At 36.3% G+C, this 26,320-nt stretch overlaps 1 protein-coding gene across 1 annotated transcript in view; it reads right to left on the bottom strand.

Moving 5' to 3' along the window:
• The window catches only part of CNKSR2 (connector enhancer of kinase suppressor of Ras 2), a 308,883-nt gene that overhangs the window by 164,687 nt on the left and 117,876 nt on the right, over nt 1-26,320 (bottom strand). The window contains 1 exon segment of the mRNA XM_037821616.1: nt 515-634. Coding sequence (XP_037677544.1) covers nt 515-634 — 120 coding nt within the window.

Below are 26,320 nucleotides of genomic sequence, written 5' to 3'. Positions count from 1 at the left end.
TGTTAGCCTATTGTTAGTGATTTCTACTTGCTTACTTATCCTCATAAGAAAGAATGGGCATGAGTTATAAACAGTATCAGTTTTGTTTAGCTTATCTACCCTAGGGGAAGAAAGACATATTAAAACCAGAACAAACCAAGCAAAACAGAACAAACAAACAAAAAACCTACTTGCATGGAAGGTAACATTGTGTTGTTTATTATAAAACTTTAAACTTAAGAAACTTTGGCTGGAGATGGGGAGTGAAGTGGAAGAATGCAAAAAAAAAAAAATTATTACAAAAGTAAACAGGATAATGCAGAAATCACTGTTTTTAATTCCCTTTCATTTTCATTTATGTTTATAAAAGTTCTTATCATGACAAACTCCCACTAAATTAACTCCTCCAGAAAAAAAAAAAAATGTTCAGTGTCTGTTGAAAAATTTATGGGTACCCATATTTGGAGGCTGCTTTGCCTACATTATTAGTTGTTCACTTATGGATGGTGGTTTTGATAAACACGGTATCTCTTACCAGCCCTTCACTTGGCTTGATGTTTGCCAGTTGAATCACTTCCAGGTGGGCAGACTGTGAAACCAGAGGATCCGATGACAGGGAGATGATGTGGTCACAAACTCCAGAAAGAGTTTTACACTGGAAGCAAAAAATGTGTATATATATAGTAAACACACTGGAAGTAACATACAAATCACCTTTTAACTTTTTTCAACAAGGAGAAAATAAAAGAAACAGTAGATGAAAGTAATTGGCACTTTATTCTCTAAAATCAAATTACTGTGTAAAAAAGATATTCAGGTGAAACACACACATATACACATACGACACACTCCTATATATATTCTAAACTATGAATATAAGAAATATATGCAAAAATATTCATGAAAGTCATGGTTATGGTCTCTTTCTTCTATTATTGGATTCGCCTGTCCTAAATTAAAATGACTGTTTCTAAACAACCTTAATTATCTGAGACCCTATTGATGATAACCAATGGATTGAAATGAATTAAATAACCTCAAAATCTTGCTGTCTTTTACTCTGTGATCAGAAACATTAAAAAAAATATATCCAGCCAAGGTCCAGAAAAGACACACCTCCCAAATCTGTTTGACCTTTCAAAACTTTCCTGCCCAAAGGTTACCTTAGCCTCAAGTTTTCCACCTCCTCCAGGCAGTTTGGTACTCTCTCAATCCTGTTGTTTGAGCACTCTATGAACATTCAGAAACTGGATGATAACTAAGGGACTATGTCTTACACATCTCTGACTTCTTCTCTTTCTCCCCCCACCCCTCACCCACACAAGGCGGACAGATCCTAGAACACACAGGGCACTTGATAAATATAAACTCAATAAAGTAAAGAGGAAATGACCTTTAACAATTAGTAGAGAGTGGCTTGACTGAAGACAGAAAGTGTTTTGGCTAGGATAAATCCATTCATACTGACACAGAATAATAGATTTAAAATATACATTACATCCATAATAGCATGGCTACCAGTTAGACATGGCAAAATCATGAAGAAAACGTAGTATGACGGAATGAAGCTTGGAAAATTGTGCCCTAACATACGCTAGTCCTCAGATATTTCACAAACTGTAACTGTACTTAGTGAAGCCTGGTTTCTAATATTTGAGAACTTTTTTTCCTCACTGTAGGAGGAGCTATTATTTTGCAGCAATCAAGGTATTATCTTCTGTCTCCAACATGTTACATTTATTATGTGGCCACTGCTTTACTCTCCTGGGAGGGAGACAGTTCCATCTGCCTGGTCAGGATAATAATGTCTCTCTTTATTGACTGCATTCCATACTTGGTCCATGGCCTCAGTCTGCGCTGGGATCAGCTTCCTCACTACAGAAGCTGCCAGGCTAAATTTCAACTCCTAATCACACTCATGCTTTTTGCTGCTTGTCAAGGCTGCACTTTTATTGCGGCTTCCAGCCCCTAAAGACAGACATTAGCCAGTTTGACACCAATGGCCATGAAAGGGTGAGGGCTTGGTATGAAGACAGATGTGGGCAAGCACCATTTTGCCACTTACTTGCTGTGTGACTTCAGTTTTCTCTCTGTCTTTGGGTCTCAATTTGTTCATATAGAAAATGGGGGTAACAAAAATTACTTTATATGGTTTCCATGGTACATCAGGAATTAAAAAAGAGTCCAATAGGCTCCTATCCAAAGACGGCACTAAATGTGAGAATGCTTATTCTCTCCTTGTTGTTTTCTCTACCTTCAAAGGGCTCAATCCTTACTCACAGGATGAATTCTCTCATTATTCTCAATCCCATGGCCTTCTTCATCATTTTATGATGATCAATAATCATACCAACCAGTCTAGCTGCATGGTTGAAATGGACAGCTTACATCTCTTTACTCCCTTTGATGTTCAAGTCATTCCTTTCATATAAGATGAAGGTATTCAACCCGAAGAGTTTCTAGACAAAGTGCCAACAGGAAAACCACCTTCTAGAATTAGGGAATCCTACAGTGCCAGCATCATGGGCATGTGCACAGGGCCTACATTCAGTTTTATACTCTGTTACCATCTTGAAATTTGTAATCAATTTTTTAAGATGGAGCTCTGCATTTTCATTTTGCACTTGGTTTCACCAATTATGTAGCCCTTCCTGGGACCCCATTCTCTGATAAATATATATATTTAATTCCTCTTCAAATGTTCATCACAACCATCAGGAAAAGGATGGAATGGCAGAATTTAACATACAAAAACTGTGGCTACAGTTCAAATTGCTGCTGTTTGACAGGAAGAAAAACACATTTTGGCAGATTTAGCTTTCTCCCTATATGTGGTTACATTTCATTCTTATTTTCTCTTTATCTCAAGGGGATGATAACATTGTTAATTCTGAAATGTGTCTATATAGGACACTTGGATTGCATGATAATCTGAAGGTTACTAAATCAGCATGCTAAAAAGAAACCTTTGTGGTTTCTAAAAGTTGAAGCATACTTCAAGAGTTCAACATTAAATAAGTCAAAAGGTAATGGATGTATATAAATGGCTTGATACATGTGCATCACAACATTCAGGCCTCATATAACACACCAGTATTGAGCTACAGTAGCTCTCCTCGCCAGGGCCCTGGTAGTACTTAGAACCGGGGTGGAAAGAGGAAAGGCGGAAATACTAGACTGCAGATATTTTTAGGAAAAAGGAAGTACCAATTAAACGCACCATATTAAGTTGCAAATCATTTTTTCAGATTCCTCTTCTTGAGTAATTTTGTTTGCCATATGTCTGCTATTTGCTAGGTGCTGCTGGGAATACGAAAGGTGAGTAAAACACTGACCTTGCCATCAAAGCTACCAGGTTTTAACAGATTAAAGTATTTGAAAAAAAAAAATAGAATTAGAAAAGAAACTGCACTAAAACCTTGCTGACTCTTTTATAGATAATGTACTAGAATCTTTATATTATAGCATCTGCCACTTGACTAAATAAGCCAATTAGAAGGTATAAAATGACCTTACTTTAAATGCTAATTCTACACTCCATCCTGCATCATACATCAAGCTACTGCGGGAAACCACATTAAGAGTACTATGGTAAAGTTCTGGTGATGTTATTTGTTTGATCAATTTGTTTACAATTCTGTTCATTCAGTGAAATCGTGTGAGATATTATTTTGTTGTTTTAAAACACAATATTATCTATTGCTACCTAAGAGCGTATTCTAGAAAAAGAAAATTAACTATAATATAGCAAGAAAAACACATCTTTTATTATTATAATTTAATATTTGTAGAGTACCTACCATGTGTGTGGCACAATGCTAAATGCTTCATAATCATTTACACTTAAAACAACTACCTGAAGTAGGTATCTTTATAGCCAGTTTAACAGATGAGAGAGCAAGGCTAAATAAGTAAACCAAGGTCAGTGACTTGGCAGAAGAATGACTTAAATTCTTAATCATTATTATGTTTACTGTCTCTTATTTTGAAACTTTGATTGACTTCCATTTTTGATCAATTTCATTTTTAGTGTTTAAAATATATGTCTGTTTTAGATGGATGTTATATCACATACCACCTAGTATAAAGAAATATAAGGCTGGCCAGCAGAGTTCTTGCAATTTACAATGCAGATTAGATAAGGAGTGTTAGAAAGTCATAGCTCTCTGGGAAAACCTATATAAGCAGCAAAAGGACAACTGGTGACCACTGCATAAAGAGGATTCTTTTGGTATTTTTGCAATATTTATACCAAAGGATTTTAAATTCTATTTTTCTTTAATTCTAAAAACAGAAAAACTTGAACCATAAATTAAAGCCTAGTAAATAATGCCTTTAATAAAGCTATAGGGAACACAAAATGGCAATAAGTATCATAATTGACCCTCTGGATTCTATTACAAGCTACCCAAGATGGTGACAAAGGATTGATGACTGAATAACAGTTAACAGTCAGGGCTAGCTATGATTTCAAGAACCATTTAAAATAGAAGAGTGTCAGATGCTGGATTCAGTGGTACTGTGAGATTTTTTTCTCTCGGGTAAATTATAGTAATCTTAAATATGAATTAATTTAACTAATAGATCACATTCTCAGAATGAAATGGAAAGTTTTAGTATTTTCTTCTACATACATATTATATTCTGTATATATGTCTGATTCACTGAAGTCTAAAAGTTCTAAAGGGAGAAAAGATCTGAACACAGCTTGATTAGTATAAACTAGGTAACGGTTTTAAAACAATTGTAAAAGCCACATTTTATTCCCTGTAGAGATTTAAAAAGAACCACCACCCTATATCAAGGTATTAACCAATAATAGCACATAGGCAATTTTCATTATCTATGAACAGCATTCTTTTATTATCTGTGAATGTTTCCAATACTTTTTAGATTTACATGTGAAGTTTCAGATTTGTATTTTAAAAAGGGAATGTAGAAAATGTTCTAAGTACAAACAATAGTGAAAAGCTAAGGTGTAGGAAAGAGGTCTTATGTTAGCCTTCGAACACACTCCGGCATGACTGAGTTACTGAAATTATTTTTACTTCTGTTCTTCTAAATAAGTAGAGTCCCGCTCAGTTATTCTTCAAAGTGTATTGGAGCAAATGAATGGAAATATTTTCAGATTAAAAAATTAGAAAAATCATGTGACATAGGAAAGCATTCCAGGCTCACTAGGTTAACAAAAGGCTTTACAAAAGGAAATTTCCATTATTCTGGTGTCAACATCTCACACAAGGGACAAGAGTATAAAACCAAGACAAGATGAGGAAATATCTTAAAATTACATTTTAAGATGGCAATGGTGGGGTGAAAGCTACATTTAAATACAGCTTAAACAAATACAGTTTTATTATCAACAACATGGAAAACAGCAATAAATTTTATTTTAATAGTGTGTACATGTTAAAAGAGTTATTTATATAAATAATAATTCAATTAAAATGGTCTAAAGAACACTATGTTTGTATTTTATTGTTTGGCTTATATATTAGTATAATTCAGCATTAAACATGCAGCTCTGTGCTGATTTAGGATGATATTTGCATTCTATTTGGTGAACAAGAGAGGCTTTGTTTTTACAAAATATTACACATTTATTCTAATTTTAAATAGTGAGAACTCTAGATGATCTAAACCTCATTCAGAAATATAGTACATTTAGTATCTTAGTATTTGCCAAATCTCTGTTGAGCTAGCAATTTTGTACACGATGGCTCCCTAACAAGACACAAGGAGTGAACAATCCTGGGTAACTTTGAAAGAGTAAAATTCACAAACAGAATTTAAATTGGTATTCAAAAGTATTTTCTATATACATTCCCCAGGAAGAATTTTTTGCTCATAGGAATAAAGAGAATTGAAGAAAAAACTTTCTTTAAAACTTCAATAGAATAAAATTTCAATTTCAATTCAATTAAAAATGATATCTATATACAGCAAATATTAAGAGTTTAAAACAGCTGCAGAAAGCAAATGTAGTTGCAAATAAAGGTCACATGAACTAAGTTCAAAAGAGCCTAGAAAACTCCTGCAATCCCTTAAACTTACAACTCTGAGGGTGGGGGAAAAAGCACAACAAAACAATAAGCAAAATGTAACAAAACCACAATAACAACAATACTCCTCCATTAAGCCATTCATTCATTAAACAATCACCAAAGATCTACTATATGATTCAAATGCCAACTACTCCGCTCAAGGATTTCATAGCCGACAAAAATATTTCTAGTAGTTTATTTGGTTTTGTCCTCAATATCAGTGAAGTTCAAAGTATGCTGCCCTTGTGTTTTCAATAACAGAAAAGAAGGAATGTCCTCTAACAGAGTATCCTGAGTTAAAATTAGTAAGTCATGATCTTAAAAGTATCAGTTCCTTTTAAATTAGTTCTAACATCTGTCCACATTAAAACTTATGTGCTTCCTTTTGCCTACCCAGTGCCAAGCCAGGTCCTAAAGTTTATTGATAATTTCAGTCCTGTTATTACAAGCATCTAATCATTTTAATCCTTATATTCATAGAATTTCAAGATTGATGGTTTGTAATCATTTAGTTCAATCTATCTGAATGACACTTGAGAATGCCTGACAGCTTGTGATTTGCACAAGTGACAGGGTTAATGGCAAATTCAGGACTAAAACCTAGAATTCCTGATTCCCAGTCAAGTGCTCTTTTCACAGTAATACACTGCCTAACCAAAGAACTGTTTACAATAAATAAGATGTGAACAATACAGTACTTTATATATATTTAGATTCTCAAAGGAATTGTTTCTATAATTATTCTTTGTTGATTACTGCTCTCTTTTTGGTTTTATTTAGAAAATCTCAAGGGTTTTTTTTGTTGTTGTTATTTTGAGGTGAAATTTAGGTTAATGATGCTGTATTGGTTATCCTCAGGTCCTGGCCACGTAGCTCCCCCCACAAGCCCTCTCACAACATGGCAACTTACTTCTTTGAAACCAGCAAGAGACTCTGACTTCTTTTGAGTCTCTTTTCAAGAGCTCACATGATTAGGGCAGGCTCACCCAGCATAATCTCCCTTTTGATGATTATTAAATACATCTGCAAACTCCCTTCACCTTTGCCATATAATGAAACCTAATCACAGAAGTAACATCCATCATATTAACAGGTCTTATCCACACTGAAGAACAGGGGATTATATAACAGACGGCAAGGATCTTGAGGTCATCTTAGAATTCTGCCAATCAGAGATGTCAATGGAAAATCATCAATAAAAAGACAGAAAATAAAGTCACTGAAATAATATGCCTACAACTTACAATTTTAGGATTAGATTGTGATCTCCTAGACAGACAACTATAGCATAGTGATTTAAGAGCCTGGGATTGAAGCCCAGTTTTAGTCATTACTAGCTACATGATCTTGGGCAAGTCGCATGCCTCAGTTTCCTCATCCACAGAATCGAGATGAAAATAGTACCTTCTCACAGCACTGTTATGGGGAGTAAATGAAATGCTAACATTTATTTAGAGCACACTATATTCTAAATATCTTTCCAAGCCCTTTACATGTATTAATTAACTTAATCCTCACAACATCCCTAAGGAGATAGTTTTTATCTGTGTTGTACAGATATGGAAACTGAGGCACAAAGGTGCTAAAAAAGTTGCACAAGCTCACAGAGCTTTTACATGGCAGAGTCAAGTTACACCCAGGCAGCTTTGTCTCAGTTCCTGCTTAACTACTGTGCTTAGAACATTGCCTAGCATGTAACTGTCAGATATTTTAATGCCTCGAGAGCCAAACTTTGAGATAATATTATAGCCTAAAAAACAGCACTTTAAAATAATCATCTAAGAATAATGAGGTCAGTGCCAAACAATGAGAGAACACCAGTCCCAAATGTGTGCCAGCTTTGATGAGCAAGAAGGGGACCCATGACACTTCCAACTTCCCTACTTCCCTGAGACATCCTGGTCTGAATTAAAAGTTGGGAGAAGCTCCACCACTACTCTCATTTCTGAATAGGAAGAGAGAGCCAGTTGGAAAGCAGAACTGGCTCTGGAAAAATCTTTATTCTATTTGTGTGCTGTTTCTTCTGCAGGAAACACAGACAGGCAGACTTGTAGTGGGTCCCCAATGATAAGGGAGCATTTATTGTGGGCAAGCTACTTTTCAGGCTCAAGAATAACAAGGCTCTGGACAAATCAGCTGCTCAACTAAGATGCAGGTTATTAGAAAGAATATTTAATTTTTCTTTGGACTTTAAATTCAAATGGCAAGAGTGAAGCAGTTCACTATAACTGAAGGAATTTCTGAAAATCCAGTTGCTATACATACTTTAAGGGCAAATAGGAAATAATAGTGGAGACTGGCAACAATTTCTGTACTTATAGTAGAAAAATTTGAAGTTGCCATGTGAGGTTTTATGGTGATAAAAGCTAACTGCACTGTGACAGTTAGGCATTTATTGTTGGCTCTCAGCTCCAAATTCACCCTTCATTACTTGCTCTGTGATAATGGACTGTACTCAAGCATGTTTCCTTTACAGGGAATACAATGTTAAGTTTATGTCAGTAGAGGGCGCTGGAGGGACATTGCAGGAGGAAGCAAGCATTGCTCTCTCTTTTCAAAAACCTTTTTATTGTAGTAACATATATACAACTCAACATTTATAGCAGCATTATTCACAATAGCCCAAAGGTGGAAGCAACCCAGGAGTCTTCTCTTTACAGTTCCCATGTACTGCATTTTGCTTTTTCTTGCTCCTGCTGCACGGCCCATTAGCAGTACATGTGTGTAGGGCCATCTGATGGTACTCTGCTCCAGCCATGCACCCAGTCCCTCAGCGACCTCGCAGACTCAGCCTGGGCTCAGTGACCACCATCCTGCAGCCCTCTCAAGACACTCACTATACTCTCCAGGCCTCGCACCTGCAGTGGCACCCCAACCCTGTGAACCCTCCCACCAGCTTCAACCTGCCTGCATTCTGGAAGGTTGTTTCCTGAGTGACTGGCAACTGTGGATGAGCTCTGGCCTAGGCAAGCTGGTGGCACTACAATCATACCTTCTCCAATCAGTTCTGAGAGTCACTTGTGGAGAAGGTATTCTACGTCCAAGTTTGTCCTTACTTGGGTACTCCCCCTCAGTCCTAAGATATCTTTTAGAGTTCTCTTTATATCTTTATAATTACCCTATCATAGTTTAATAATTTTTATATTAAACATCTCTTGTTTAAATTACTGTGCAATTTGTCTCCAGACTGAATCAATTACCTTGATGAAGAAATCTTTATGTTTACAAAGACTACAACTGTAATTTTTAAAAATCCAGTGTCCTTGATCACACAAAGAATGAACTCAGAGGAAGACAGCCCTCTAATTTATCACTTTCTGTGGCCAAACTAACAGAAGATATATTTTATATATATATATATATATATATATATATATATATATATATATATATATATATAACGTAAATATTAAGAGATCTTTATAAGAATTGTTTCACGTGACCATGAGGATGGGCAAGTCTAAATTCTGTAGGGCAGGCTGCAAGCTGGGAACTCTCATGAAGGTTTTTGATTAATTCCCCAGGAGAAGCTGGTTGGCTGAAGTAGAGATGGAAATTCTCTTCTGACTGGGGAAACCATCACTTTTCCTTTCAAAGTCTTCAACGGATTGGATCAGACTTCTCTGATTGTTGAAGGCTATCTCCTCAGTAGATTGTAGATGTAATCAAACATAGATGCAATCAACTTATTGATGATTTAAGTCCATGAAACGTCCTCACAGAAGCAATCAGGCCAGTGCTTGCTTGACCACACAACTGGACACCTAAACCTGGCCAAGTTGACATAGGAACTTAACCATTGCAGACACCAAATAATTATGACATTTGGACCTTAGAAATCACAGATCCTCCAATCCCCCAACTTAATCAGAGGTTAATTTAAATTGTTCCCCACTAGGAATGGTCAGAATGGGCTCAGGAAGTCAAATCTAACTCTCAGATTGGTACTGTTTCTACTGTATTACTCTGCCTCACTTGATTACCCAAGAAGAAAGAATATTCCTTGAGGACAACGATCACTCTCTCAGAGTCAGCCTGAATATGAAAGTATTTTTCAATGCATAATGTGTTTAGCAAGTATGTTAGCAAAAACAATGATATTAATATACCAACTTACATATCTGACTAATAATAGGGAACACTAAAAACAGATTATTTTAATTCTTCATGTATGGTCACATTCTCTTTAATATATACATGTTTTCATTTTGTCCCAGGAAAGACGAACATTTTCCACCTCTATCATATTCTTTCTGGATTTCTCCTTTCTTGCACAGGACATCACTTATAGAAAAGTTAATTTACAGTTAAAATAATTTACCAGGCAATTAACTACCAAATTGTCAAATTACTGAAGATAATCTAATACACCATGCAAAAAATCAATACCTATTTCAGTAATAGTATTAGCATTAGTATTAGCATGCCTCTAGGTTAACCACAAAGATAGTAAAGTGGGCAAAGATAGAAGGATCATATTAACCGCGAAGATGAAGAAAAGTTGGACTTCATATAAGCGTCTTAACCCTTTCCAGCTAAAAAACTCAGTATTAGAATTTATGTTTTAATGAGATTGACCATAATGTTCAAATGCTACAGTTACAACCAAAATAGTAACCATACAAAACAATTCCATTTGCAATTAGCCTAAGACCACAGCTTTAAAAGAAGAAGTGTCCAGGCTATCATTGTCAAAATCTGTCTTTCCACAGCATCAGGGAACTTCTGAAGACCAATAATATATTTATAATGGTTGCTTTCATGGATTCTTAAGTCATTAGAGAGAGTGCCACTGTTTTCAAGGACTCTCTAAAGATAAAATATTAATATGATCACTTTTATTTCATTATGGGGCATGCTGCTACCCTAGAACTGAAATACATCCTCAAGGTTTTGGGTGATATGGGGAGGAAAGCTATGCTAATATAAATGACATGATAGGTACTGGGGCAAAATCTACAATGAGCTATTTACTTTCTCCTCCAGGTTCCTGTCTTGAATCTAGCCCATTGGCTCTTTGCAGCTTTAGCCATTTGTAGCCTGGATAGCCGAGAAGGCACAGTATCTTGGCCCAGGTAGAGTTTAGGAGTAAAGAAATCAAACATTTAAAGGGGGAAAAATTATACAAAATCTTTATGAAATAAAACAAATACTTAACATGCCAAAATAAGCCTACTTTGTTATCAAACCTAAATAAAGAAAAACTAGCTTGGAGAGAAAACAAAGTGAGAGAAAAGAGAAGAAACCACATTTGTGTGAATGCTCTGTACACTAAAGTATTATACAACTAAAAGATAATATTAACACTGAAATAACAAATAGTCATTCACTGTAATTTTTCCTCCCATTATCTTTACCAAAACAATGGCATACAATGCTATTATAAAGCGTCATATACAATACCACAGTGTTGGTTAACATAAAGGTGTATTTGAGCTCACAACAATGTGACTTTCATGATTATGCCTGGCATGGTATTTCCATGCATTTATTTTACCAAGCAAACACAACAAAGATTAATATTATAGAATATTCCCTTTTTCAGTTTTCAACAGTGATAATTCATTGTGTTTATAATGCTTTTCATCTGCTTTGTTACTTAACATTATCATTTAGAATTTTTCATTTAACTTTGGCACATGAATATTTTAGGTATAATCATAAATACAATTTCTTCATAAATTATATATTCACAAGCATAATTTCAAACCCTAACTATGAAAAATCAATATTTTGTGAATGCAACTACGGAATTATTTCCTATTTTTCATTATTATATATAATACTGCAATAAACACTTTCTAGGAAAAACATTATGTTTTGGAACTTCTCTTTAGACTTGACACCCAAGCAAGTGTAGGAATGTGGATTCTGGAGTCAGATTACCTGGGTTCAAATCCTCTCTTAAATCCTTTCCAACTATGTCACTTCGGGCAAATCACCTAACCTCTCTGTGCTTCAGTTTCCTCATCTGCAAAATGGAGATGACAGTAATAATACCCACCTCACAAGAATGTTATGAGGACCAAATGAGTTAATTTATATAGAGCACTTGAAACAGTACCCGAGGCATATTGCAAATACTGCATAAGTGTTAGTATTAATGTTTTCAAGTATCAATATAGCCTGAAAACTGCTTTCAAAAAAGGTTGATTGAGTACATGCCTAGCAGTCAAGTATGATAGTTCTAATTTCAACAGATGCTCACCAGCTTTTGGATATATTCAGTATGTATGTATGTATATATATGTATGTGTGTGTGTATATATATATGTATGTATATATGTGTCTGCATGTGTGTGAGTTAATAGGTGAAAGTCTGTATTTCAATATTATTTTACAGGAAGTCCTTATTATCTGAGAATAATTGCTACTGGCAAGTAATGGTAGTCTTTGTGATTTAATCTAAGGATGCAAGGTTGTTCCTTTTAAAAAAATATATATAAAAGCTACCGCACTGGTTCAGTGAACGCCAGGTTGCTTGTTATAGAAAGTAAAACGGTTACCAGAATATACCTTAAAATTGTTACTTTTCAATATATCTTCTGACTTGCAATTTTCCCAACTTCTAATCCTAAATTATTCTTATATTCCTTAATTGTTTCCTATCTTTTTTCCCTCAGAAATTAATAATTACTTGAAGATCAGTTAACCATAATCTATCCTCTAAATAGTCATTATCTTCTCTTGTTCTTTGTATTTTTATTAATTTACTAAATATTTATGAGTGTTTTCAAAGTGTATCTTGTATCTCAGTTTAAATTTTGTGCAATATCCAGCCTGCTATTTTCCATTTTCAGCATGGTTTAATTTCTATTTCCATGTTCTTAGTTTTACGGAACTATTTTCTTAGTTCATTTTGTTCTTGGTTTATACTGGCCTTATCTCTCTTTATATAATTGTATTCTCCTTTAATACAGGCAATGTTCTTTTGACTCATGGAGAACATTAAACAAATGTTTTTACTAAACCTTTTTCATGGGGAAGGATTTTCTAGTCTAAGAGGCTACATCCTTTTCTGTTTCCCTTTCTTTTTCTTTACTCATTCTCAAATATGGATCAATTTGGGGAGAAGACATAACACCTCATAACACTCCTCAGCTCTCTATCTCAGTTTGTCCAGGTATTGAAGGGCACTCTGATACTTGTGTTGCTTTGTAGAATTCCTAGGATATAACAGGCCTTCATCAGTGATAAGTTCTCCTTCCTCTTGACAATTGCCTCCCCTACCCTCTGGGCAAAATAAAGTTACAGGGGACGAGTCTGGGTTACGACAGCTGATGTCCCAGTATATATCTCAAGCTACTGTAATCTCTACATAGTTGTGTGAGGTTCTCCTCTTTGGTCATTTGAAAAAGGCAGCAATCATTGTGGCTGCTTTAAATATCTATTTACTGGCATTCCAGCATATAAAGGGAAGAGGCTCCTAGGACCTATTAATATCCTGTTGTAACCACTTTCAAGTAGCATCCAGTGGTGCTAGTGACATTCACCATGTTGTGCCACCATCTCCACGTGGAGCCAGGATTTGAACCTGACTAGGTACCTTGAACACGGCCTGCGTGGGAGGCGGGGTGGGTGGGTGGATGGGTGGGGTTACATTACACAGGAATTCTAAAGCTGCCTGGCATTGGAAAGATTCCAGCCATTGTCTGTAGCTTAGCAATGGTTGTATAATAGCACTATTCTTACTTCTTACCCATTTGAAACTCTTACTCATTTGTGGAAAATGTTTCTTTTCTTTTAAAGTCAATTTTATTGAGATATATTCACATACCATGCAGTCATACAAAGTGTACATTCAATTGTTCACAGTACCATTATATAGTTGGGAAAATGCTTATTTTTTAATCTAGAGTTTGGGGTATTATTCTGTGGTTTACCTTACTTTCAGGCATCTGTGGATATTTTAGTGGAATTTTTTTCTGATTAAGAAAGTAATATACATGTTATACTATGTTTGTTTTAATTAAATTTTTCTCACTATAAACAAATTTCCTTTTTACACTTTATCATACTATACCTATTGTTTGAAAGTTGCTTTTGTTACTTATGCAAATCTTAATCTTAATCATTTTCAGGATAAAATACTTTAATATTTTGATTGGCAGAGACCTATTGAAGTTTTCTTCCCAAGACACCATAATATTTTTCAAGGGAATTTTCCTTTTTAAAAACTAACAAGTAAGCCGTTTTGTTGTTGATGTTGTGTAACATTAAAAACACTGGAGTAAGACATCCAATGGTGTGTCACGGTATATCTCACAGTACTAGACACCTCAGCCTCCACCCTACAGCCTCTCAGCCCACTTTGTACTCCAGACATTGCTGTGGCAATCTGTCTCTCCTTAGTTTCACCGCCTTCACTTTTTGCTCTGGGGCTCTTAAATGCCTCCAGGAACCTGGTAGTGTGAGAGAGTTAACACCCCAAGGGGCAAACATTGACCAATGGAAGAAACAGCTTCCTCTTCAATCTTTGGCAGGCAGTCTGGGCAATTCGGAGATAGGTTCTATAGGGCTCCTCAGAATGTCCTGATGGGATGGAATGCCTGTGAACAATTCAAGAGCCCATCCTTATAATGACTCTCTCCTTCCCAGTTTCACTTCTGTGCTTTAGGATCACATCCCAAAATAAACTATCTGCATTCAAGCATTTGTGTTAGGCTCTGCTTTCCAGAGAGAACCCAGGCTGAGATGGTCATATTGAGTAAACATTAATGAATCTTTGAAAATGAGCCATAATACTAATTTACTTAGCATATTCAAGTATCATAGGACTAAAGAGTAGCTCACAGCTTGGTTTTCAATAAGTTATATCAGAACTCAAGCTTTGTATTTTCTGGTATTTATATAAAAGAGAAAGAAAAAAACCTAGTCAAACAAGTATTAGAGAGAAGTTGAACCGATCACAAAGCTCTGCCTAGAAAATAGGTTTGATATTTTTTTTCCAGTATAACCATGAGAAGATAATAGATTATATGACTGGGATTTTTTAAAACCTATAACTAATACACTCCACTTTTGCATAGCAATTTACCACACCAAAACATATTAATTTATTTCCTCCTAGAAACAATGATACTTGGAAAATATTCACATCTTCATTTTACATATTAAGAACAAATTCTCAAAAAAGTTGAACCACTTGACCAAAGTCACTGAGATAGAAAGTGATAGAAGCAGGACTCAGACACAGTTTTTAGAATCAAAGTGATTTCTTATACACTACAGGAAATATGGAAAGTTACTTGTTTTGAAATTTTTATTTTAAGAAAGTATTCCAACATCATATACCACATGATATAGTATACTAATTTACTATTTAAGAAATTAATTCCTATTGTGAGAAAAGTCACACACAATCTTACAACCTTCTAGTGGCGGCTGGGCCATCTTTCCACATAATGTCATAATGGAAGTGGAATAACACAAAAACACAAAAGTGCTTTCTGAGTTGAACTGATTGGCCAATGCTACCCTGTCTTGATCATCAGAGAGGACTTTTAAATTCTCACTAGCTGGAATGCAAATTTGTCAAACTAAATATATTGCACTCATTTCCAAACTTCTTCTATGTTACATTGTCATTCACTTCTAGTAGCATATAGCTTAGCATCTGTCTTTTAAGAAAGATAAATGACATGTCAATATAGCAATAATATAAGAGTCAAATTATTTTAAAATCTGATATTATTTATTACGGTTTTAAATAAAATTTTCAAACATCATTTTATAAGCCCAAAGAGCTTATTTCCTTAGCCTGATAAACTTAAAATTATATTTAAAATAATATTTAAGATACTTTTTATACAAGAGAAATCCCAAATATTTCTTTCATCATTTAAATTCATTTCTGTTATTCTGGCTCATGATGGTAGAATATGAATTTTCTTCATAAAAAAATTTCCTATTTTTTGCAGTCTCCAGAAGATTCTTTTTCTATGAACCATTTACACTTCCTTTGTTGACATCTGAATATCAATTTAAAAATGGCTTTTCTTATCTACTGGAGATATTCCTCCATATAAAAGACTATTTTAGCAAACAAAAATATATGCCATACATACATTAAGCAAGAAAGACAAGGGAAAGAGAAATCATGGATATAAATTAGAGCCAAGAATGAAGCTAATATACAAAATGAATACCATGAAATGCACTTGTTAACTATGGGCCATAAATTTCAACATTACGTTTCAAGCAGCCAATGCATAAAGAAAAGTACAACTCTTTTTGATACTGATACCAGAAAGAGATTACTCCTGAGAAACTTTATAAAGGGGGCACTGTGTAGCACACAACAACCTCAAAAACAGCCTTGCGATAAAAATACACAGCAACATACTAAAGTCCAATTCAGTAATTTCCAAACTTCAGAAGTAATAATCATTGTCAGAAAATTCAATGTCAAAGAAACAGTAACTCATAGGAAATAAAATGTTGGCAGGAAAGAGTCTGTTCATGCTCCTTGGTTACTGACACAAAAGGAGTAGCTAGATAGTAGCCCTGTGGTTCTGTAGAAAACAAAATAGTGCAGTTCATAAACTCTTGGGGAAACAGAATTGGCAACAACAGACATATCTGGAAAGGGCATGGGCTTTGGTATCAGATATGTGTTCAAAGGCAACACTCGAACAGCTCAACATCCGTGACCCTTATTTAGTTCCAACATCTGCAAAATTAAGATTAAATGAGATATGTTTATAGGACCTAAACCTTCACTTGCAATATTAATATACACTAAATAAATATTACTTTCTTTCATTTATTTTCCAGACCCCACAAGTAGATAAAAAGAGGGTTGGTGGTAATAACTTTCCCTCCTGAATTAAGAGAGTATATTAATTATCCACTCCTCAGACCATCCCTAGAAATCAGAATGGACATCATCACTGCACAATTAGGACAAAAGGATCACTCAGCAAGGGATTACTGTAGCTGAAAACAAAACAAAAACAAGAATTCTGCACCACTGATATCTTGAATTAATATCCCACCACCACCACGCACACATTTAGGTATGATGGTTTAAAAATAATTCCTTTTTCGAGGAGGCGGGGCAAGATGGCAGTCTGGTGAGCTGTATGTTTTAGTTACTCCTCCAGGAAAGTAGGTAAAAAGCCAGGAACTGCGTGGACTGGACACCACAGAGCAATCTGTCTTTGGGCATACTTCATACAACACTCATGAAAACGTGGAACTGCTGAGATCAGCGAAATCTGTAAGTTTTTGCGGCCAGGGGACCCGCGCCCCTCCCTGCCAGGCTCAGTCCCGGGGGAGGAGGGGCTGTCAGCTCCGGGAAGGAGAAGGGAGAATTGCAGTGGCTGCTCTTATCGGAAACTCATTCTACTGATTCAAACTCCAACCATAGATAGACTGAGACCAGACACCAGAGACTCTGAGAGCAGCCAGCCCAGCAGAGAGGAGACAGGCATAGAAAAAAAACAACACGAAAAACTCCAAAATAAAAGCAGAGGATTTTTGGAGTTCTGGTGAACACAGAAAGGGGAAGGGCGGAGATCAGGCCTTGAGGCGCATATGCAAATCCCGAAGCAAGGCTGATCTCTCCGCCCTGTGCACCTTTCCTTAATGGCCCTGGTTGCTTTGTCTATTAGCATTTCAATAACCCATTAGATCTCTGAGGAGGGCCGTTTTTTTTTTTTGTTTTTTTTTTAAATCCTTTTTGCTTTTTCTAAAACAATTACTCTAAGAAGCTCAATACAGAAAGCTTCAAAGAATTGAAATTTGGACACGTCAAGTCAAGAGCAGAACTAAGAGAGCTCTGAGACAAAAGGCAATAATCCAGTGGCTGAGAAAATTCACTAAACAACACAACTTCCCAAGAAAAGGGGGGTGTCCGCTCACAGCCACCATCCTGGTGGACAGGAAACACTCCTGCCCATCGCCAGCCCCATAGCCCAGAGCTGCCCCAGACAACCCAGTGTGACGGAAGTGCTTCAAATAACAGGCACACACCACAAAACTGGGCGTGGACATTAGCCTTCCCTGCAACCTCAGCTGAATGTCCCAGAGCTGGGTAGGGGGAGCAGTGTGAATTAACAGAGCCCCATTCAGCCATCATTTCAGCAGACTGGGAGCCTCCCAACACAGCCCAGCAGCCCAGAACTGCCCTGGGGGGACGGCACTCACCTGTGACATAGCACAGTCATCCCTCAACAGAGGACCCGGGGTGCACAGCCTGGAAGAGGGGCCCACTTGCAAGTCTCAGGAGCCATACGCCAATACCAAAGACTTGTGGGTCAGTGGCAGAGACAAACTGTGGCAGGACTGAACTGAAGGATTAGACTATTGCAGTAGCTTTAAAACTCTAGGATCATCAGGGAGATTTGATTGTTAGGGCCACCCCCCCTCCCCGACTGCCCAGAAACACGCCCCACATACAGGGCAGGCAACACCAACTGCACACGCAAGCTTTGTACACCAATTGGGCCCCACAAGACTCACTCCCCCACTCACCAAAAAGGCTAAGCAGGGGAGATCTGGCTTGTGGAGAACAGGTGGCTCGTGGACGCCACCTGCTGGTCAGTTAGAGAAAGTGTACTCCACGAAGCTGTAGATCTGATAAATTAGAGATAAGGACTTCAACTGGTCTACAAACCCTAAAAGAACCCTATCAAGTTCAGCAAATGCCACGAGGCCAAAAACAACAGAAAATTATAAAGCATATGAAAAAACCAGACGATATGGATAACCCAAGCCCAAGCACCCAAATCAAAAGACCAGAAGAGACACACCTAGAGCAGCTACTCAAAGAACTAAAGATGAACAATGAGACCATAGTACGGGATATGAAGGAAATCAAGAAGACCCTAGAAGAGCATAAAGAAGACATTGCAAGACTAAATAAAAAAATGGATGATCTTATGGAAATTAAAGAAACTGTTGACCAAATTAAAAAGATTCTGGACACTCATAGTACAAGACTAGAGGAAGTTGAACAACGAATCAGTGACCTGGAAGATGACAGAATGGAAAATGAAAGCATAAAAGAAAGAATGGGGAAAAAAATTGAAAAACTCGAAATGGACCTCAGGGATATGATAGATAATATGAAACGTCCGAATATAAGACTCATTGGTGTCCCAGAAGGGGAAGAAAAGGGTAAAGGTCTAGGAAGAGTATTCAAAGAAATTGTTGGGGAAAACTTCCCAAATCTTCTAAACAACATAAATACACAAATCATAAATGCTCAGCGAACTCCAAATAGAATAAATCCAAAAAAACCCACTCCGAGACATATACTGATCACACTGTCAAACACAGAAGAGAAGGAGCAAGTTCTGAAAGCAGCAAGAGAAAAGCAATTCACCACATACAAAGGAAACAGCATAAGACTAAGTAGTGACTACTCAGCAGCCACCATGGAGGCGAGAAGGCAGTGGCACGATATATTTAAAATTCTGAGTGAGAGGAATTTCCAGCCAAGAATACTTTATCCAGCAAAGCTCTCCTTCAAATTTGAGGGAGAGCTTAAATTTTTCACAGACAAAGAAATGCTGAGAGAATTTGCTAACAAGAGACCTGCCCTACTGGAGATACTAAAGGGAGCCCTACAGACAGAGAAACAAAGACAGGACAGAGAGACTTGGAGAAAGGTTCAGTACTAAAGAGATTCGGTATGGGTACAATAAAGGATATTAATAGAGAGAGGGAAAAATATGGCAAACATAATCCAAAGGATAAGATGGCCGATTCAAGAAATGCCTTCACGGTTTTAACGTTGAATGTAAATGGATTAAACTCCCCAATTAAAAGATATAGATTCGCAGAATGGATCAAAAAAAATGAACCATCAATATGTTGCATACAAGAGACTCATCTTAGACACAGGGACACAAAGAAACTGAAAGTGGAAGGATGGAAAAAAATATTTCATGCAAGCTACAGCCAAAAGAAAGCAGGTGTAGCAATATTAATCTCAGATAAAATAGACTTCAAATGCAGGGATGTTTTGAGAGACAAAGAAGGCCACTACATACTAATAAAAGGGGCAATTCAGCAAGAAGAAATAACAATCGTAAATGTCTATGCACCCAATCAAGGTGCCACAAAATACATGAGAGAAACATTGGCAAAACTAAAGGAAGCAATTGATGTTTCCACAATAATTGTGGGAGACTTCAACACATCACTCTCTCCTATAGATAGATCAACCAGACAGAAGACCAATAAGGAAATTGAAAACCTAAACAATATGATAAATGAATTAGATTTAACAGACATCTACAGGACATTACATCCCAAATCACCAGGATACACATACTTTTCTAGTGCTCACGGAACTTTCTCCAGAATAGATCATATGCTGGGACATAAAACAAGCCTCAATAAATTTAAAAAGATTGAAATCATTCAAAGCACATTCTCTGACCACAATGGAATACAATTAGAAGTCAATAACCATCAGAGACTTAGAAAATTCACAAATACCTGGAGGTTAAACAACACACTCCTAAACAATCAGTGGGTTAAAGAAGAAATAGCAAGAGAAATTGCTAAATATATAGAGACGAATGAAAATGAGAACACAACATACCAAAACCTATGGGATGCAGCAAAAGCAGTGCTAAGGGGGAAATTTATAGCACTAAACGCATATATTAAAAAGGAAGAAAGAGCCAAAATCAAAGAACTAATGGATCAACTGAAGAAGCTAGAAAATGAACAGCAAACCAATCCTAAACCAAGTAGAAGAAAAGAAATAACAAGGATTAAAGCAGAAATAAATGACATAGAGAACAAAAAAACAATAGAAAGGATAAATATCACCAAAAGTTGGTTCTTTGAGAAGATCAACAAGATTGACAAGCCCCTAGCTAGACTGACAAAATCAAAAAGAGAGAAGACCCATATAAACAAAATAATGAATGAAAAAGGTGACATAACTGCAGATCCTGAAGAAATTAAAAAAATTATAAGAGGATATTATGAACAACTGTATGGCAACAAACTGGATAATGTAGAAGAAATGGACAATTTCCTGGAAACATATGAACAACCTAGACTGACCAGAGAAGAAATAGAAGACCTCAACCAACCCATCACAAGCAAAGAGATCCAATCAGTCATCAAAAATCTTCCCACAAATAAATGCCCAGGGCCAGATGGCTTCACAGGGGAATTCTACCAAACTTTCCAGAAAGAACTGACACCAATCTTACTCAAACTCTTTCAAAACATTGAAAAAAATGGAACACTACCTAACTCATTTTATGAAGCTAACATCAATCTAATACCAAAACCAGGCAAAGATGCTACAAAAAAGGAAAACTACCGGCCAATCTCCCTAATGAATATAGATGCAAAAATCCTCAACAAAATACTTGCAAATCGAATCCAAAGACACATTAAAAAAATCATACACCATGACCAAGTGGGGTTCATTCCAGGCATGCAAGGATGGTTCAACATCAGAAAAACAATCAATGTATTACAACACATTAAAAACTCGAAAGGGAAAAATCAATTGATCATCTCAATAGATGCTGAAAAAGCATTTGACAAAATCCAACATCCCTTTTTGATAAAAACACTTCAAAAGGTAGGAATTGAAGGAAACTTCCTCAACATGATAAAGAGCATATATGAAAAACCCACAGCCAGCATAGTACTCAATGGTGAGAGACTGAAAGCCTTCCCTCTAAGATCAGGAACAAGACAAGGATGCCCGCTGTCACCACTGTTATTCAACATTGTGCTGGAAGTGCTAGCCAGGGCAATCCGGCAAGACAAAGAAATAAAAGGCATCCAAATTGGAAAAGAAGAAGTAAAACTGTCATTGTTTGCAGATGACATGATCTTATATCTAGAAAACCCTGAGAAATCAACGATACACCTAGTAGAGCTAATAAACAAATTTAGCAAAGTAGCGGGATACAAGATTAATGCACATAAGTCAGTAATGTTTCTATATGCTAGAAATGAACAAACTGAAGAGACACTCAAGAAAAAGATACCATTTTCAATAGCAACTAAAAAAATCAAGTACCTAGGAATAAACTTAACCAAAGATGTAAAAGACCTATACAAAGAAAACTACATAACTCTACTAAAAGAAATAGAAGGGGACCTTAAAAGATGGAAAAATATTCCATGTTCATGGATAGGAAGGCTAAATGTCATTAAGATGTCAATTCTACCCAAACTCATCTACAGATTCAATGCAATCCCAATCAAAATTCCAACAACCTACTTTGCAGACTTGGAAAAGCTAGTTATCAAATTTATTTGGAAAGGGAAGATGCCTCGAATTGCTAAAGACACTCTAAAAAAGAAAAACGAAGTGGGAGGACTTACACTCCCTGACTTTGAAGCTTATTATAAAGCCACAGTTGCCAAAACAGGATGGTACTGGCACAAAGATAGACATATAGATCAATGGAATCGAATTGAGAATTCAGAGATAGACCCTCAGATCTATGGCCGACTGATCTTTGATAAGGCCCCCAAAGTCACCGAACTGAGCCATAATGGTCTTTTCAACAAATGGGGCTGGGAGAGTTGGATATCCATATCCAAAAGAATGAAAGAGGACCCCTACCTCACCCCCTACACAAAAATTAACTCAAAATGGACCAAAGATCTCAATATAAAAGAAAGTACCATAAAACTCCTAGAAGATAATGTAGGAAAACATCTTCAAGACCTTGTATTAGGAGGCCACTTCCTAGACTTTACACCCAAAGCACAAGCAACAAAAGAGAAAATAGATAAATGGGAACTCCTCAAGCTTAGAAGTTTCTGCACCTCAAAGGAATTTCTCAAAAAGGTAAAGAGGCAGCCAACTCAATGGGAAAAAATTTTTGGAAACCATGTATCTGACAAAAGACTGATATCTTGCATATACAAAGAAATCCTACAACTCAATGACAATAGTACAGACAGCCCAATTATAAAATGGGCAAAAGATATGAAAAGACAGTTCTCTGAAGAGGAAATACAAATGACCAAGAAACACATGAAAAAATGTTCAGCTTCACTAGCTATTAGAGAGATGCAAATTAAGACCACAATGAGATACCATCTAACACCGGTTAGAATGGCTGCCATTAAACAAACAGGAAACTACAAATGCTGGAGGGGATGTGGAGAAATTGGAACTCTTATTCATTGTTGGTGGGACTGTATAATGGTTCAGCCACTCTGGAAGTCAGTCTGGCAGTTCCTTAGAAAACTAGATATAGAGCTACCATTCGATCCAGCGATTGCACTCCTCGGTATATACCCGGAAGATCGGAAAGCAGTGACACGAACAGATATCTGCACGCCAATGTTCATAGCAGCATTATTCACAATTGCCAAGAGATGGAAACAACCCAAATGTCCTTCAACAGATGAGTGGATAAATAAAATGTGGTATATACACACGATGGAATACTACGCGGCAGTAAGAAGGAACGATCTGGTGAAACATATGACAACATGGATGAACCTTGAAGACATAATGCTGAGCGAAATAAGCCAGGCACAAAAAGAGAAATATTATATGCTACCACTAATGTGAACTTTGAAAAATGTAAAACAAATGGTTTATAATGTAGAATGTAGGGGAACTAGCAGTAGAGAGCAATTAAGGAAGGGGGAACAATAATCCAGGAAGAACAGATAAGCTATTTAACGTTCTGGGGATGCCCAGAAATGACTATGGTCTGTTAATTTCTGATGGTTGTAGTAGGAACAAGTTCACTGAAATGTTGCTATATTATGTAACTTTCTTGGGGTAAAGTAGGAACATGTTGGAAGTTAAGCAGTTATCTTAGGTTAGTTGTCTTTTTCTTACTCCCTTGCTATGGTCTCTTTGAAATGCTCTTTTATTGTATGTTTGTTTTCTTTTTAACTTTTTTTTCATACAGGTGATTTGAAAAAAGAAGGGAAAGTTAAAAAAAAAAAAAAAAAAAAAAAAAGAAAAAAGACAAACAAGGGGAAAAAAAAAAAAAAAAAGATGTAGTGCCCCCTTGAGGAGCCTGTGGAGAATGCAGGGGTATTCGCCTACCCCACCTCCATGGTTGCTAACATGACCACAGACATAGGGGACTGGTGGTTTGATGGGTTGAGCCCTCTACCATAAGTTTTACCCTTGGGAAGACGGTTGCTGCAAAGGAGAGGCTAGGCCTCCCTGTATTTGTGCCTAAGAGTCTCCTCCTGAATGCCTCTTTGTTGCTCAGATGTGGCCCTCTCTCTCTGGCTAAGCCAACTTGAAAGGTGAAATCACTGCCCTCCCCCCTACGTGGGATCAGACACCCAGGGAAGTGAATCTCCCTGGCAACGTGGAATATGACTCCCAGGGAGGAATGTAGACCTGGCACCGTGGGACGGAGAACATCTTCTTGACCAAAAGGGGGATGTGAAAGGAAATGAAATAAGCTTCAGTGGCAGAGAGATTCCAAAACGAGCCGAGAGGTCACTCTGGTGGGCACTCTTATGCACACTTTAGACAACCCTTTTTAGGTTCTAAAGAATTGGGGTAGCTGGTGGTGGATACCTGAAACTATCAAACTACAACCCAGAACCCATGAATCTCGAAGACAGTTGTATAAAAATGTAGCTTATGAGGGGTGACAATGGGATTGGGAAAGCCATAAGGACCAAACACCACTTTGTCTAGTTTATGGATGGATGTGTAGAAAAGTAGGGGAGGGAAACAGACAGACAAAGGTACCCAGTGTTCTTTTTTACTTCAATTGCTCTTTTTCACTCTAATTATTATTCTTGTTATTTTTGTGTGTGTGCTAATGAAGGTGTCAGGGATTGATTTAGGTGATGAATGTACAACTATGTAATGGTACTGTAAACAATCGAAAGTACAATTTGTTTTGTATGACTGCGTGGTATGTGAATATATCTCAATAAAATGATGATTTAAAAAAAAAAAAAATACACGGTATGATCATGTTTTGTAAATATTTGTTTTATCTATTGACATTAGGTTAAACTTTCTAATGTTCTTGTTCAATCATTCTGTATCCTTGATGAGTTTTTTAATCTCAATCAATCGAAAAATACATAAAAGTTGTCAAACATGAAAGTGAATTAGTCAGCTTGTCTTTTGGTTCTGTTGATTTTTGCTTTATGTATTTTAAAGCTATATTATAAAGTTCATATAAGTTTCAAAAAATATGCAAATAAAAGTAATAGTGATTACCTATGGAAAAAAAAAAAAAAAAAAAAAAGAGGGAATGGTGGGGACTGGGGATACTCAACACATGACGGCAAAAGGAGGGAGCTTAGACTTCTCAGCTCAGCAGCTTAAAGTTACATGGAAATGCAGACCTTGTGTTGCTAAGGCTTCTTTTTCTTTTTCATGAGAAGATGCAAATCCAGATTCTGTGTACATATCTATTTGATTCTTAAGTGCTGGCAACCACATTTCAACCCTATATGACCTCGCACTGTTTTGGGCTATATAAAACAAACTTGTGGACCAGACTTGGCCTGCAGGTCATCAGCATATAACCACTAACTCAGAGAAAGAATATACAATTTTGTGAGGAAAAGATATACAAATCATTACCAAAGTGAAATATGGTAGCCACTAGCTGTATATAGCTACTGAGCACTTGACTTGCAGCTAGTGAGACTAAAGAAATGAGCTTTTAATTTTAATTAATTAATTTAAAATTAAATTCAATGAATTGATACTGGATTCAGTTATTGGAAAATTTTTAAGTATGTAAGAAACAACTTGGATATGTGAATCTACTTTTTAAACGATAAATTTTATAAACCTTAAATATAAATCAAGTACTTCCAATGACAATTTAGCAATGGGATTAAGATGTTCTCCAAGTGTAAAATACACACTGGATTTCAAAGATTTAGTATGAAAAAGAGAAGATAAAATATTTCACAATACTTTTTATCTGAGTACATGTTGATATCTTGATGTCTTGGACAAATTGGGTTAATAGAATCTATCATTAATGTTACCTATTTCTTTTATACTTTTTAAATGTTGCCAGTAGAATAGATGCAGTTCACAGTATATTTCTATTGGGTGGCATGGGGATATATCAGTGTTTCTCAACTTTAGCTGCATGTCTGCATAAACTGGAAGCTTTATAAAAAAAAAAAAAAAAAATCCTCAACAAAATACTTGCAAATCGAATCCAAAGACACATTAAAAAAATCATACACCATGACCAAGTGGGGTTCATTCCAGGCATGCAAGGATGGTTCAACATAAGAAAAACAATCAATGTATTACAACACATTAAAAACTCGAAAGGGAAAAATCAATTGATCATCTCAATAGATGCTGAAAAAGCATTTGACAAAAT

Source organism: Choloepus didactylus, chromosome X, assembly GCF_015220235.1.
Source record: "Choloepus didactylus isolate mChoDid1 chromosome X, mChoDid1.pri, whole genome shotgun sequence".
Taxonomy (NCBI): Eukaryota; Metazoa; Chordata; class Mammalia; order Pilosa; family Megalonychidae; genus Choloepus; species Choloepus didactylus.
The sequence above is the reverse complement of the archived record's forward strand: the minus strand, read 5'-3'. Positions and strand labels throughout refer to the sequence as shown.